Source organism: Myotis lucifugus, unplaced genomic scaffold, assembly GCF_000147115.1.
Source record: "Myotis lucifugus unplaced genomic scaffold, Myoluc2.0 scaffold_60, whole genome shotgun sequence".
NCBI lineage: Eukaryota > Metazoa > Chordata > Mammalia > Chiroptera > Vespertilionidae > Myotis > Myotis lucifugus.
In genome coordinates, this window is record NW_005871108.1 from 6,497,222 (window position 1) to 6,514,707 (window position 17,486).

Below are 17,486 nucleotides of genomic sequence, written 5' to 3' on the forward strand. Positions count from 1 at the left end.
CCGGAGCCAGGGAGGAACCTGCAACCTAGGTACATGCCCTTGGTCAGAATTGAACCCAGAACAGGCCGAGGCATAATCTACTGAGCCAAACTGGCTAGGACAGGATATGATATTTCTTAACCCTCCAGCAGCAGACCTTCATTTTTTTCTCCAGGAGTGTGGTAAAAAAAAAAAACCCTAGATCACTTTTTGGACTTTTATTACCCAAGTTACTAAGAATATTACCAGTGGCATACAGGGAGCTTAACCAATCAGCAGTCAGAAAAGGTGTTTCCTCTGTAGTTCACACCAATTGCTGGTTTGGCCCCAGCCCAGGCCTAATGCTTCCGGCGAGTCATTAGCCCTGGGCCAGGGCACCCTCAGCTCCAGGCCACCTTGGCCATCAAGGATCGCTGGCTGGCTGTGCCCCAGTTCGGGCCGCCACCACCATCTAGGATCACTGGCTGGCTCCTCCCCGGCCCAAGCCTAAAGCCTCTGGCCGAGGCATTAGGCCTGGGCCGGGGCACCCCCAGGTCCGCGCCACCGCAGCCATCAACGATCCCTGGCTGGCTCCTCCCTGACCCAGGCCTAAAGCCTCAGGCCGAGGTTTTAGGCCTGGGCCGGGGCACCCCCAGCTGCCTGCAGCTGCCATCAACAATTGCTGGCTGGCTCCACCCTGTTTCCCCGCCTCCGCCACCATCAACAATTGCTGGCTGGCTCCTCCCCGGCCCAAGCCTAAAGCCTCTGGCCAAGGCGTTAGGCCTGGACTGGGGACCCCCAGCTCCCTCCTCAGCTGATCGCTGGCTGGCTCCGCTCTGGTTCCCCACCTCCGCTGCCATCAACAATTGCTGGCTGGCTCCTCCCCGACCTAAGCCTAAAGCCTCTGGCCAAGGCTTTAGGCCTGGGCCAGGGCACCCCCAGCTCCCCTCCATCGCCGCCATCTCTGATCGCTGGCTGGCTCCACCCCGGTTCCCCCCGCCATCGCTGTCATCAACCATCGCTGGCTCAACGATCGCTGGCTGGCTTCTCCCTTACCCAGGCCTAAAGCCTCAGTCTGTGGCTTGGAGCCGACATATGCAAATTAGCCGCCATCTTGGCTGACAGTTAATTTGCATATACTCACTGTACGCTAATTACCATGTTTCTCTTTTATTAGATAGGATGTCTGAAAAGTTGTACAGGATTCTCACCCATGGTTATTATAACATTATCAGAGATGCTTAACATCTCTTCAAAGATACAAACATTAAGATTCTTAGAAAATGGCAAAAGAAGCTGAATTGAGGTTAATAAATTCTCAAATTTCACTGGATTTAAACATCATCAGAGATTCAAATCTCATACAATTAAAGAATATATATTTTTTTTTCATTAAATATTCTAGTGAAAAATGTCCCCACTTAACAGATTAACAAATGGAATAAGAGAGAATGTGAGAAGTATATACAAATATATGCACGAGTCAAGAACAGCCAATTTCCTGGCTTCTACAAAACTGTCTCTTGAATATAATGATATCCATTAAACCGACAAATCTAAAATACAGTAAAACTATAAAAGAAGCTTACCTTTTCTATGACTTTTCATCAGAAAAATAGTACAAGTCTATTTTTGGACAAGAAGAAAAATAATGTAACTCACGTGACTATTAGCTTGGGGCTGATTCCTATAACTTTTCATGATTTCTTGAAAAGTTCTTTCTTCCTTTGTTACCTAAAGAAAAGAAAAACTGCATTTATCAACTGTTCCTAAAAGAAAAATGGCCCTGAACAAACACTTCAATTATAGACTGGGATCAAGAGCAGTCTTGCAGAAAGCCATTAACCCTAGGCCAGTCCATGACTAAAAATCACTACCGTATATGATTTTTACTACCTTTAAAGTTCAGCCTTTTTGGCCTCTGGGGACTCAGCTAATAGTTTCATTAATCAAAAGCACCAAGACTGCTATGGTATAACTTTACTGAAAATAGCCTTTCTTTGTAAAAAGAATGATATAAGAAAACCCAGATCTGTTGAATCCCTTACACTCTCCAGTTTTATTAGTTTTTAAGTATTTAAAAAATAAATTAACTACATACTAAATGATAGAAAATGTCTTGTGTTGACACACAATAAAAATGAATGGTTATCATAGAATTAGGCTTTTAATATGTCAGGACAGACTGTATAGTTTCTAATGCTTACACTGAAAAGACACAATGGTGGCTAAAAGGTAGAAAATGGATTAGTGACCCATAAAGGAATACCTTCTAGTCTATTTGTTATCAATAAAGTTCACTTAAATTACTCTTTTTCTCTGCTTTACTGTCCATTAGCACTTAACCCATTCTCCATAATGTTGAGCTAGAAATGGCAAAGCTTGAACTCTGATAGTTCTCCAAAAACACAAATGATCCTATATAATAAAAGAGAAACATGCAAATTAACCGTCCCTCTGCTACGCTCAAGCCACACCTACAAGCCCATCAGGAGCGAGTATGCAAATTAACCCAACTAAGATGGAGGCGGCCACGGAGCTGGAGTGAGCAGGAGGCTTGGGTTGCCCCTGGCGATGGAGGAAGCCAAGCTTCCCACATGCCCTGGCCGGTCCTGGGCTCCACTCAAAGTTACAAAGTTTCAATTATAGAAGATAAATAAATCCCAGAAAAAAAGAAAGAAAGGAGAGGCTGGGAGCTTGGGTCACTGGGGGGCGTGCTCAGCCTGAAAACGGCCATCAGCCCCTCATCCAGGCACCCCAGCGGGACTCCCCCACCCTGAAGGGGCTGTGGGCAGCCTGAAAATGGCCCTCAGCCCCTCACTCAGGCTGGCCACACCCCCATGGGATAAAGGTCCCCGCTGGGGGGCTTGGCCAGCCTGCAAACAGCCATCAGCCCCTCACCCAGGCTGGCCAGGCACCCCAGCGGGACCCCCACCCTGATCTGGGACACCCTTCAGGGCAAACCAGTTGGCCCCCACCTGTGCACCAGGCCTCTATCCTATATAATAAAAGGGTAATATGCAAATTGACCCTAATAGCAGAACGACTGGGAATGACTGGTCACAATGACAAACATTGACCACCAGGGGGCAGATGCTCAATGCAGGAGCTGCCCCCTGGTGGTCAGTGCACTCCCACAGGGGGAGCTCTGCTCAGCCACAAGCCAGGCTGATGGCCAGCACAGTGGTGGTGGCAGGAGCCACTCCCGCCTCCTCAGCAGCACTAAGGATGTCTGACTGTAGCTTATGCCTGTTCCCCGCTGGCAAGTGGACATCCCCCGAGGACTCCCAGGGTGCCAGAGGGATGTCTGACTGCCAGCTTAGGCCCAATCCCCCGGGGAGTGGGCCTAAGCCAGCAGGTGGACATCCCCCGAGGGGTCCAGGCCGGGCTGAGGGACCCCCCCAACTGCACAAATTTTTGTGCACTGGGCCTCTAGTTAGTTAAACATTTATTAATATCTACTTTGTGAGGCATTGTGAAACAGGTGCCACTAAGGAATTTGAAAACATGTCCTCTGCCTCAAAAAGCTTAAAAATGAGGTCTTAACTATGTATGTCTGTTAGGATGGCCAGCGTGGCCAATATAGTCAAGACCAAAGTTACAGATGACTGTTTCAGATACATTAGAAATTTAAAAAACAAGATATGTGATTTCATAACCTAAAACATGATGTAGCAATTAGAGAGTAAATGTTCTTCACATTAAGTGGCACAGTAAGTCACTGGAAAGGAATGTTATAGAAGCTATTTTACACTAAATTATGAATCAGGAGATCCTAGGTTGCTATTTATTATGTAACTTTGCTCAGCTCTGGGCCTCAGTTATTCGCCTACAATGTAATGATCATGTTACCTTAAAGTACCAGATTAGAGGTATCACAGGGGTGGGCGTGAAAATGGTGTTGCCACATTAATAATAGGGAGAGCTACTTTACTACAAATAGTCTCTAAGACCTTTCCCAACTTCTTTACAACCAATATATACTTATGAAGTGGGAAGGCTGATTATTATAAAACTAAATGGAGAATCCAGAGAATAGATACAGTAGCTGGAATTTACTACCTAATCAATGATGATGGCCACTGTTAGCTTATAGCACTTAAGGTAAACCAAGAATCAAGTTCAACAGTGTTTCACCTTATGCAATTAGGGCCAAGAACTCCCCCCAATGTATACATTACCTTTGCCATGATGTAAAAGGCACAAAGGAGGAGCTGATCCAAATGTCTGTCTTTCATTAGGTCAGGGCAGTGAACTAAAGTAAATTCAAAACACGTCCATATCTTCCTTCGTAACTCATTTGAAACATCCAGTTTTAAACATAAATCACGTAAGCGTACACTTGCCAAATGATAAACCTGAGATGGAAGGTAGCACATTGATGCAAAAAAAAACAAGTAAAAATTTCTTAAATTTATGCCTTACCATGAACATGGGCTTTCATGTCAAGATTAACAAGCACCTAGGCAGTTGATACCTTAAATTATATAAAATTTCTGTTCTATAGTACTAGTTCACTGCTATGGCAGAAGGATATAGATTAAAACAAAATTCTCTTTAAGAAACTACCTTTAAAATTATTATTATAAGATGGCAACCACCCTACTTTATTTTTTATTTAAACAATTTAAAAAATTTTTTATTGATTTTTAAAGAGAGGAAGGGAAAGGGAGGTAGGGAGGGGGGAGGGAGGGAGGGAGGGAGGAAGGGAGGGAGAGAGATAGAGAGAAACATCGATGTGAGAATGAAACATCTACCAGCTGCCTCGTGCATGCCCCCACCAGGGATTAAGCCTGTAACCCAGGCATGTGCCCTGAGCAGCAATTGAACTGGCAACATTTTGGTGCACTGGGCAATGCCCAACCCAACTGAGCCACATCAACCAGGGCACCTTAACAATTATTTTTGAAAAGATGTCTTCTACTGCTTTATGCTGCCATCTATATAAAGTAAGAAACACTACAATGCAGAATTTACCTGCATTACAAGCATTATGAATACATAATTTTTCAAGTGTTCAGAAGTCTCTTTTTTTTGGTTTCAGGTAAAATTGCTAGAAAACCTAAAATGTCAGAAAGTAAAGAACTAAAATCAATGTTTGAGTTGAAAAATGAGTCAGAAAGTAAAACCATTTAAATAATTTTCCATATAGTCTACATTGTTTTTATGAACACATGAAAGGAATGTTAAATGAGAAACCTTTTTCCTTTTTGTTATTTTTAAGTATGTCAGAGTAAATTCAGTGCAATGCTCTGAACCTTTTATTTATATATATATACACATATACTGTATATATACACACACATATACAGTCATTATATGAATTGACACTAATGCAAATGACCAGAAGATCTTGCAAGATTCTAAAATGGTTTCAATAATCTTAGAAGCATTATGTTTTATTGTTTTAAGGATTGGTAACCCTGCTGTAGTATTCCTAAACGAGACTATTCCGTATGAACTAAGTCTTTATATTTAAATGTTCATGAAAAAGAGTAAGGCATCACTTACAGAAAAGTATCTTTGGCAGGGGGTAAAATCCTCAAATCAGAACTTAAAAACAAATGTAAGTTATCCAATATACTACTCTAATAGAGAGACAAGTGGGTGACTCCAAAGCTACTTGTGATTCATTGTATAGGAACTCATTTTCTGCATCCCACTTCTTAGTTCCTAGAACTATTGGGGTCAGAGCAGTGAGAAAGATGCTAGAACTTTACATTCATGATAGATCAGATATAGTCCTAGCTAGGAATAAAACTCTACACTAATAAAAGACAAACATGCAAACTGACCGTACCTTTGCTATGCCTTAAGCCACGCCCACCAGCCAATCAGAGCGACTACATGCAAATTAACCCAACCAAGATGGCGGCCAGCAGCCACGGTGCTGGAGCAAGCAGGAGGCTTGGTTGCCCCAATGACTGAGGAAGCCAAGCTTCCCGCAGGCTCTGAGCTCCACTCAAAGCAACAGTTTCAATTATAGCAGATAAACTCCAGAGACCTGCTTTCAGCCGGCTGTGGCCACGGAGCTGGAGCAAGCAGGAGGCTTCCCTCCTGCCCACACTGGCCGGCTCTGAGCTCCTCTCAAGGCTACAAAGTTTCAATTATAGAAGGTAAATAAATTCCAGAATAAAAAAGAAAAAAAGAACAAAAGGAGAGGCTGTGAGCTTCCTTTGCTGGGGGCTTGGCCAGCCTGAAAATGGCCCTCAGCCCCTCACCCAGACTGGCCAGGCACCCCAGTGGGGACCCCCCACCCTAAAGGGGGTGTGGCCAGCCTGAAAACAGACATCAGCCCCTCACCCAGGCTGGCCAAACCTCCATGGGGTGAGAGTCCCCACTGGGGGGGGATTGACCAGCCTGAAAACAGCCATAAGCCCCTGACCCAGGCTGGCCAGGCACCCCAGTGGGGACCCCACCCTGAAGGGGGTGTGACCAGCTGCAAACAGCCATCAGCCCCTCACCCAGGCTGGCCAGGCACCCCAGCGGGACCCCCACCCTGATCTGGGACACCCTTCAGGGCAAACCAGCCGGCCCCCACCCGTGCACCAGGCCTCTATCCTATCTAATAATAGACAAACAAGGTAATTAACCACACCTCTGACATGCTTCCCATTGGCTAATCAGGGCGATATGCAAATTAAATGCCAACCAAGATGGCGGCCGGCAGCCAGGCAGCTGAAGCGAACAGGCTTGCTTGCTCCAGTGACAGAGGAAGCCAAGGTTCCCCGCCTGCCGCTGCGGGCCTCTGAGCTGCACTCTAAGAAACAATGTTGCAATTATAGAAGCTAAACAAACCCCAGAAACCTGCTTTCAGCCAGCTGGGCCTCAGAGCTGGAGCTTTAACAGTGTTTCAATTATAGAAGCCAAACAAACCCAGATACCTGCTTTCAGCAGCCGAGGTCTTAGAGCTAGAGCCGAGCCTCAGAGCTAAAGCCGGCTCTCAGCTCCAGTGACAGCCATAGAAGGTAAATAAATCCCAGAACAAAAAAAAAAAGAAAAAAAGGAGAGTTTGGGAGCTTCAGTCACCTGCCAGCCTGAAACGGCCCTCAGCCCCTCACCCAGACTGGCCAGGCACCCCAGTGGGGACCCCCACCCAGAAGGGGGTGTGACCAGCTGCAAACAGCCATCATCCCCTCATCCAGGCTGGCCAGGCACCCAAGCGGGACCCCCACCCTGATCCAGGACACCCTTCAGGGCAAACCAGCCGGCCCCCACCCATGCACCAGGCCTCTATCCTATATAGTAAAAGGGTAATATGCAAACTGACCCTAACAGCAGAAAGACTGCGAATGACTGGTCACTATGACACACACTGACCACTAGGGGGCAGACGCTCAATGAAGGAGCTGCACTCTGGTGGTCAGGGCGCTCTCACATGAGAGGAGCTCTGCTCAGCCACAAGCCAGGCTGATGGCTGGCAGTACAGCAGTGGTGGTGGGAGCCTCTCCTGCCTCCTCAGCAGCACTAAGGATGTCTGACTGCAGTTTAGGCCTGCTCCCCGCTGGCAAGTGGACATCCCCCGAGGGCTCCCAGGCTGCCAGAGGGATGTCTGATTGCCATCTTAGGCCCAATCCCCCAGGGAGCAGGCCTAAGCTAGCAGGTGGTCATCCCCTGAGGGGTCCCAGACTGCAAGAGGGCACAGGCCGGGCTGAGGGACCCTCCCTCCCCCCCGAGTGCACAAATTTTTGTGCACCGAGCCTCTAGTCCTATAATAAAAGGGTAATATGCAAACTGACCATAACAGCAGAAAGACTGGGAATGACTGGTCACAATGACACACACTGACCACCAGGGGGCAGACGCTCAATGCAGGTGCTGTCCCCTGGTGGTCAGTGCGCTCCCACAGGGGGAGCTCTGCTCAGCCACAAGCCAGGCTGATGGCTGGCAGTACAGCGGTGGTGGTGGAAGCCTCTCCCGCCTCCTCAGTAGCGCTAAGGATGTCCGACTACAGCTTAGGCCTGCTCCCCGCTGGCAATTGGACATCCCCCGAGGGCTGCCGGGCTGCGAGAGGGATGTCTGACTGCCAGCTTGGGCCCGATCCCCCCAGGGAGCGGGCCTAAGACAGCAGGTGGACATCCTCCGAGGGGTTCCAGACTGCAAGAGGGCATAGGCCGGGCTAAGGGACCCCCCGCCCCCGGGTGCATAAATTTTGTGCACGGGCCTCTAGTCTATATATATAAAAGGCTAATATGCTAAATGTCTGACCATGACCCGGTCGCTATGACGTGCACTGACCACCAGGGGGCAGACGCTCAATGCAGAAGCTGCCATGACATGCACTGGCCCATTTACAGAGAAACGGCACTGTGGACCTGGTGCCCACAAAGCAACACTCGGCTTCCCCCAAGTAGGACACAGGCCCCACCACCACCCCAGAGTGACAGCCCACCAAATTGCAGCCAACGCTGCCGAGACCCCATGGCGCAAAATGCGGCCCACAGCCCAGCCCAGCCCAGTCTGGAATGGTGGCTGTGGGCACCAGATAATGACGTCATGTAGCAACGCCAGGCTTCTTCTACCTAGTAACTAGCCTACTTGGAGGTTCTTCAGCCCAGGAACTCGACTTGCTATATAGCCAGGGGCAAACATTTTACACTTTAACCAAATGTCTGTGAAGTGTTTTCCTGTGCCTCATCTCATTTGATCCTCACAGAAGTCCTGGAGTAGCTAGATAGGAGACTAGATGGAATCCTATCTATTTCCATTAGCTGGAAAAGAGAGCTTTAGAAAGCTTAGAATCTTGACCTGACTGAAAAGGAGAAATGGTGGACCTTGAAAATGACTTCAGGTTTTCTCACTGTGCAGAATATAGTCAAGCACTGCTGCAGTTAAATATTTTACCCTTTGTTCTCCCTGTGTGATCTACAATAATAATCTGCTTTGTGTTGACATTTACTGCTGTGTTGCTGAAAGAGAAGTTGGGGTGCTTCACTGGGCTGGAAAAAGTTTAGCTAAATCAGAAAGCAGGTCTAATTAAGCAAGTTTATCTACATATATAAAGCTCTTGCTGGTGCCAATTGCACGTGTGTGTTTTGATCTGTCATTGTTGATCGTGAATTTGGTTGACACTTGTATTATAGAGAAAGAGCAAATAGCGATATTAAAATATTTCTTCTAATTAATTTCCTTTCAATGTGCACAAATTTGTGCACCAGGCCAACAGTAATATATAATTAAGTAATACTTCTTAGGTGTCTTTTACAGAGCTCATTCAATGCCTTAAAGATATGCATATTCTGGGAGGCTTCTGATGCTAACACAAAATTCAAAGTAAATTCTATTTAGGCATAAAACACCAGCATCACACCAAGTTCAGCATATTTAGTAGTTGCAATTTATTAAAGAAATGGTTATTTTAAATTAATTATAGATATGGATATCCTATTCCCTTTAGGATAAAATTTTTCTAGCTTCTAATCTGTATTAAGTAAACTATAATTAAATGGAAAAAAGGGACAGGCTAGATTCCAAAATAAATTATGAATTAAAAATTCAGAAATAAAGGCTTACTTTTCTTAATTTTAGATTCATTATCAATGGCGGTAATTTGCCATTTTGAAAATTAAAAGTAGGAAATGAAGCCTTGGCCAGGTAGTTCAGTTGGTTAGAGTTGTCCTGATATACCAAGGTTGAGGGTTCGATCCCCAGTCAGGGCATATACAAGAAGCAACTAATGAATGCATAAATAAGTGGAACAACAAATTAATGTTTCTCTCTCTTTCCCTTCCTTTCTTTCTTAAAAAAAAAATCAGTAAGTATAGGGAATGAATAGGGAAAAGGCTTCACTTGAAATTGTTTTTAAAATAGGCCTTAGGCGTAAGAGGTGGGCGGTAGTGGGTAGAGTAGAGAAGGCAGTGGGTGGTAGAAAAAAGGGCAAGTCTCTCAATAAAGATCATAAAAAAGACTAGAAGAAATAAACTTAGAGTTGCATCAAAAGATAATTTGGAAAAATCATGAATTTCTTAAACTTGTAAAGTCTTACACCCTAATCACAATGTAAGAAGAAAACAAAAAACACTGCCTTCTTTTTCTTTACAATTCTTAAGAATGGGCTAGCCTGGCATTTAGTTGTGGACTGAAGAATTATCTTCCATTTCTGGAATTTTTTATTTTTTTAAGTAGAGTCATATTTGCTTACAAATATCTGATATACATGTAAATAAAGTAATTTAAGCTTATCCATATGATCTAAGATGTAACTGTCCCACAATAAACTCCCATCTAAAACAATATAACACAATGGAATTTGAGTAAATTCCAGAGGATGATCAATTGCTTATGTTATATAAGAAGTTATATAAGAACATAAGCTGACAGAAAACAAGTTTATCAGGAAAGTAAATCAAACCATATGAATATGAGTCTAAACACAACTCATCAAGATCATAATGTTCTCTTAAGAGGTCAAATATGTTGTTGTTGTTGTTTTTAATCCTCACCTGAGGATATTTTCCCATTGATTTTTAGAGAGAGTGGAAGAGAGAGGAAAAGGCAGACAGTAATATCAACGAGAGAGAAACAGATCGATTGGTTGCCTACTGCATGCGCCCTGACCAGGGCCCAGGCTGGGAGGAGCCTGCAACCAAGGTACGTGCCCTTTTCTGAAATCACACCCCGGACCCTTTGGTCCGCAGGCCAACACTCTATCCACTAAGCCAAACTGGCTAGGGCTCAAATATGTTTTTAAAAAAGACTAAAAGTACATTACCTGATACTAATGTTACACAAAGACACTATAAGAAAACTACAGACCAATATCTCTTTGATTAGTAACGTGAAAATCCTTAAAAAAATACGGGCAAACTGAATGTAACAGTATACACTAAAAGGATCTTATGCTATGACCACGTAGGATTTATTCCTTGAATATAGGGATAGTTTAATACATGAAAATCAATGTAATATACTATATTATTAGAATGAAGAAAAATATGATCATCTCAATGCAGAAAAAGCATTTGACATTTAACACCCTTGTGTTATAAAAACACTCAACAAACAAGGAATAGAATAAAACATAATAAATGCCATATATGAAAAATCTACAGCTAATATACTCAAAGTGAAACAATGAAAGCTTTTCCTCTAAGAAACAAGACAAGGATACCCTACTTCAGCACTTTTATTCAACAAGTATGGAAGTTCTAGTCAGAGCAATTAGGCAAGAAAAAGAAATAAAAGGCATCCAAATTGGAAAAGAAGTAAAGTCACCTCCATTTGCAGATTACATGACTTTATGTGTAGAAAACTGAAAAACCTTAAAAAAGTCCATAAAAAAATTATTAGAAAAAATATATTCAGCTCCAGCTGGTTTGATTCAGTGGATAGAGCATTAGCCTGTGGACTAAAGGGTCCAGTGTTCAATTCCAGTCAAGGGCACATGCCCAGGCTGTGGGCTTGAACTCCAGTAGGGGGCATGCATGAAGGAGCCGATCAATGATTCTCTCTCATCACTGATGTTTCTATCTCCCTCTCCCTCTCCCTTCCTCTCTGAAATCAACAAAAATATATTAAAAATAAATCAACAAAATTGCATGATACAAAATCAATACACAAAATTACTTTTATTCCTACATCACTAGCAATGAACAACCCAAAAAATGGAATTAAGAAAACGATTCTATTTATAATAGCATGAAAAAGAATAAAATAAACTTAACCAAGTAGGCAAAAGCTTATACACTGAAAACTACAAAACATTACTAAAAGATAGAAAAGAAACATAAATAAATAAATGGAAAAACATCCCATATTCATGGATGGAAGACTTAACATTGTTAAGATGTTAACACTACTCAAAGCAATCTACAGATTCAATGCAACCCCTATGAAAACCTCAATGATGTTTTTTGCAATAATAGAAAAATCAATCCTAAAATTCATGGAATCTCAAGTTACTGAAAAGCTAAATAATCTTGAAAGAAAAAAAGAAAGAAAGAACAAAGTTGGAGGGCTCACATTTCCTAATTTTAAAACTTTCCTGATGTCAAATAATCGTGAAAAAGAACAACAAAGTTGAAGGTCTCACATTTCCTGGTTTCAAAACTTTCCTGATTTCAAAATAATCTTGAAAAAGAAAAACAAAGTTGGAGGTCTCGCATTTCCTGATTTCAAAATTTTCCTGATTTCAAAAATTACTATGAAGTTACAGTAATTAAATGTATGGTACTGGCATAAAACAGACATAAAGAGGTCAATAAACAGAATAGCCCTGAAATATATTTGAATGAGCACTGACAAGGGTGCAAGATCATTCAATGGGGGAAAGAACAGTCTTTTCAACAAATAGTGTTGAGAAAACTGGATATCCACATGCAAAAGAATGAAAAGGAATCCTTACCTTACACCATATACAAAATTAACTTAAAATGGATCAAATACCTAAATATAATTGCTAAAACTATAAAACTGCTAGAAGAAAATAGGGAGAAAACTTCTTGATTTTGAAATGGGCAATAATTTCTTAAATATGACACCAAAAACACAAGACAACAAAATAGATAAATTGGACTTCATCAAAATAAAAAACTTTTGTGCATCCAAGGACCTGACCAACATATGAAAAGGCAACCTACAGTATGGGAAAACATATTTGCAAATCATATATTCAATGGGGGATTATTATTCAGAATATACAAAGAACTTCTGTAAGTCAACAACAAAAATCTCAAATGAAAAATTGGCAAAAGGGCCTTAGCTGGTTTGGCTCAGTGGATAGAGCATTGGGACTGAAGGGTCCTGAGTTGATTAGGGTCACGGGCATATACCTGGGTTGCAGGCTCGATCCCTGGCCCTGGCTGGGTGTGTGTATAGGATGCAACCAATCGATGGATGTGTCTCTCTCATATCAATATTTTTCTCTCTCTGTCTCTCCCTCTCCTTTCCACTCTCTAAAAATCAATGGAAAAATATCCTCGGGTGAGGATTAACAAAAAAACAAAAAAAGGGGAGGGGGAATGGCAAAGGACTTGAATAGACATTTGTCTAAAAAAAGACATACAGAGATAATAAGGACATGAAAAGATTCTCAACACCACTAATCACTAGGGAAACACAAATAAAAATTACTGTAATTCATACTCATTACAATCGCTATTAAAAACCCTGAAAATAAGTGTTGGCAAGAATGTGGGGAACTTGGAATCCTTGTGTAATGTGGCAGAAATATAAAATGGCACAGTCACTGTGGAAAATAATATGGCATTTCTTAAAAATATTAAATTTAGAATTATTATTCCACTCTTGGGTATATATCCAGAAGAACTGAAAGCAGAGATTTAAATAGGTATTTGTACACCAATGTTCCCAGAAGTGTTGTTCACAATATCCAAAAGGTAGAAACAACCCAAATGTCAAGCATATATGAATGGATAAATAAAATATTATACTGTGTATGTATATATATAAAATGGAATATTATTTAGTTTTAAAAAGGCAGGGAATTCTGACACATGTACAACATGAATGAACCTTGAAGATATTATGCTAAGTGAAATGAGCCTGTCACAAAAGGACATATTGTATGATTCCACTTATATGAGGTACCCAGAGTAGTCAAATTCACAAAGACAGAAAGTAGAATGGTGGTTACCATGGTCTGGGGAGGTGGGGGAGGGGTAAGGGAGAGAAAGAGGAATGGGGAATTACTGTTTAATGGATACAGAATTTCAGGTCAGGAAGATAAAAATATTCTGGAGATGGATGGTGGTGAAAGTGGCACAGCAATGTAAATGTACTTTTAATGACACAAAAATAGTTAAAATCATAAATTTTATGTTTATATATATATTACCACACACACAAAAAAGAAAGCTAAAGCTGCCGTGTTATTCAATCTTTCTTGCATTGAATAAACAAGATCTTTTTATTTATTTATTTTTAAAATATAGTTGTTTTTCTTTTTAATATTTTATTGATTTTTTACAGAGAGGAAGGGAGAGGGATAGAGAGTTAGAAACATCAATGAGAGAGAAACATTGATCAGCTGCCTCCTGCACACTCCCTACTGGGAATGTGCCTACAACCAAGGTACATGCCCTTGACTGGACTCGAACCTGAGACCCTTCAGTCCGCAGGCCGACGCTCTATCTACTGAGCCAAACTGGTCAGGGCTTAAATATAGTTTTATTGATTTGAGAGAGGAAGGGAAATTGAGAGACAGAAACATCAATGATGAGAATCCTTGATCAGTTGCCTCCTTCACACCCACTACTGGAGATCAAGCCCGCAACCAGGACATGTGTCCTTGACCAGAATTGAACCCAGTACCCTTCAGTCCACAGGCTGACACCCTATCCACTGAGCCAAACTGGCTAGGGTTATTTTTATTTAAAAAAAAAAATATATATTTTGTTTATTGATTTCAGAGAGGAAGGGGGGGGAGGGGGAGAGAGAGAGAGAGAGAGAGAGAGAGAAACATCAATGATGAGAGAGAATCATTGATTGGCTGCCTCCTGCCTGCTCCACCAGAGATCAAGCCCACAACCTAGGCATAGACCCTGACTGGGAATTGAACTGTGACCTCCTGGTTCATAGGTTGATGCTCAACCAGAGCCATGTCGGTAGGGCTAAATGAAATCTTCTTAGATGCTATGAAAACACATACCTTTCTATAAAACAGTGCTAAGGACCCCGTTCTCTTTGGTCTGCTTATTCCAGTTGGATGTACCTCTTGTGCTTTAGTCAGATGGGTTTGTTTTGGAGAAGCACCAATTAATGACTGAGCAGTAAGTGATACAGGACTCTCAACTTTGGACTCCTGAGTTGTGTTCACGGAAATTGGTATCAGTGTGATCTCTCCAGCATCATTTGCAATACCTAAGTGTACAATACAAGCAAGAGTTCTTTATTAGCAAAAGCTGCATGTATTCCAAAAAGGTTGTCATTATGTCTACCCATTTATGTGTGTAAACATATATGTTAGGGGAAAAAAAAAGAGGAAAGGTACAAAATATTAATTCTAGTCTATAACATTATTTTCTATTTCTGTTCTGTTTTGTTTTGAGTTCTTAAGGAGACTTGTTAATTAAAAAAAATTCTTGCTCAATATACTCATTTGTAAAGCTAAGAAAATAAGTCCTAACAAGAAGAGTAGTAAATTTACAAAATGTGAAAATTAAAAAAAAAAGGGGTACAGGTTCAAAACAAAAGGTGGAGCACAAGATTTTTAGGGCAGTGAAATTATTCTTTATAATACTATTATGTTTGATATGTGTCATTAGATATTTGTCAAAATCTATAGAATATATAATATCAAGTAAACCCTAATATAAACTTTGGACTTTGGATGATGATAACATATCAGTGTAGGTTCATCAATTGTAACAAATGTATTATTATGGTGCAGGAATGTTATGGAGAGGGAGTCTGTGTGTAGGGGAGGGGGAAGAGGGTATATGGAAAATCTCTGTACCTTCCACTCAATTTTGCTATAAACCTAAAACTGCTCTAAAAAATCAAAATAAAAAAAGTAGTCTTTAGGTTCAAGAAAAAATACTGAGTAAGCAAGGCTATGTGATCCAATACAGTAAAGACATTTCTTAAATTTTATCCAACTCAGAAAAAATATAAAAGAAATTCATTGAAATGTTACCATGCAATGGGATTGTAACTTTATGTCCTGTTGTCCCCGTTACTATGGCTGTGGCCATTGTTAAAAGACTTTGCCCAGGTGAAATTGATATATTTTCAGCAGTAATGCTTGAAGGAGCAATTTTCAATTTTTTTCCTTCTGTTATGATCCTGTCCATAAGCATTTCCTTTGGGGGGTCCTCCCCAAAAAGTCTTCTCTTAGCACTCCCTGCGGTAGGAGAACTGTAGCGTTCATGGACAGAAATTGGAGACAATGGTTGCATATCTAATAAAGAAAAAAATAAATTTAAAACAGTTTGATGTGTATTCTAAAATAATGAACCAGGTTCATTATGCAGTCATAAAGATGAAGTGGTGGTACATGCTGTAACATAGATATATCTTGATATCTGTCCTCATATCAAGTCAAGTGTTAAGAGAGAGGCCTGAAATAAATCCTTACAATAAAATGTGAAAATGACAGCTCACCCTCTGGTTTCTTGAACCTCGCCTATATTAAAGGAGAAAAATGTTAAGGGTAAAGTAGAAGCTGAGAGGGAGAATGAGGTGACCCCTAAATTTAAGTAGTAGTCCAATTAGCTTCTGTCTCCCAATCTTATCTAGTAAATAACACTTAAGGAAAAATCAGTTATTTGGTTCACAGTTTTTTGTTTGTTTGTTTGTTGTTGTTTTTTTTTAATATATCTTATTGATTTTTTACAGGGAGGAAGGGAGAGAGATAGAGAGTCAGAAACATTGATGAGAGAGAAACATCGATCAGCTGCCTCCTGCACATCTCTTACTAGGGATGTGCCCGCAACCCAGGTACATGCCCTCGACCGGAATCGAACCTGGGACCTTTCAGTCCGCAGGCCGACGCTCTATCCATTGAGCCAAACCGGTTTCGGCTGGTTCACAGTTTTGCCTTCACCTCCCATACCCTCACACTTCTAGCAGTTTAAGGCAATGGTGTAACTTCCTAGTTTAGTAGATACAGAATCATCTATACTAATAAAAGGGTAACATGCTAATTAGACCAGACATTCATCCGGACATCCTTCCGGACAAAGCCATGGTGGCGGGGACTAAGGCAGAGGCGGTTAGGGGTGATCAGGCCAGTGGGGGAGGGTAGTTAGGGGTGACCAGGCCGGTGGGGGAGGTCAGTCAGGGGCGACCAGGCTGGCAGGGGAGGGCAGTTAACGGCAATCAGGCCGGCAGGCAGAGAAGCTAGGGGCAATCATGCAGGCAGGTGAGCTATTAGGAGCCAGTGGTCTCGGATCGCAAGAGGGATTTCCAACTGCCGGTTTAAGCCTGATCCCAGTAGTCGGACATCCCAAGGGGTCCTGGATTGGAGAGGGTGCAGGTCAGGCTGAGGGACCCCTCCCCGACCCCGTGCATGAATTTCATGCACCAGGCCTCTAGTATTTTATAAGATAAAAATGGGTAAAGGTGATAACACTCTGCTTAATGTGATTTAATTTGAGGGTTGACAGTAGTATGTTAATTAAAAAGGAAGTTAGGGTATAAACTATGTCTCTCCACTAGGTGCAAAGGTTCTTCTAGCCTCCTACAACTCTACATCTTTTTCCACATTCTTCCTCATTTCCTCCAAACCATTGTTTCTATACAGGTATATAATAAGTTATTAAAGTAAAAGCTTGTTATTATTTATTTTTACTTTCACTAGATAATTAGACAGCCATGTAGTCTATTTTAAAAATATGCTTATAAAGTATAAAACTTACCTCTGGCAATAATGACAGCTCTCTGTACTACTGAAGGGAGTGGGGAAAGAGTCATGGCTTAATAACTATCTCTCCATAATCCTGGGGGTTATGAAAGCAGCTCTGACTCCTGACCTTAGTTAACAAGTGGAAAGTTCTATTGTTACTCCTGTTACCCCTTAACAGGACTCTACCTGGATGTCTTACATCTAAGAAATCCCAGCCCTTGAA

General features: G+C 41.9%; 1 protein-coding gene across 1 annotated transcript in view; it reads right to left on the minus strand.

The window, feature by feature from the left end:
* The window catches only part of RBL1 (RB transcriptional corepressor like 1), an 85,625-nt gene that overhangs the window by 16,286 nt on the left and 51,853 nt on the right, over nucleotides 1-17,486 (minus strand). The window contains 4 exon segments of the mRNA XM_006089523.3: nucleotides 1,621-1,692; nucleotides 4,140-4,316; nucleotides 14,567-14,778; nucleotides 15,554-15,817. Coding sequence (XP_006089585.1) covers nucleotides 1,621-1,692; nucleotides 4,140-4,316; nucleotides 14,567-14,778; nucleotides 15,554-15,817 — 725 coding nt within the window.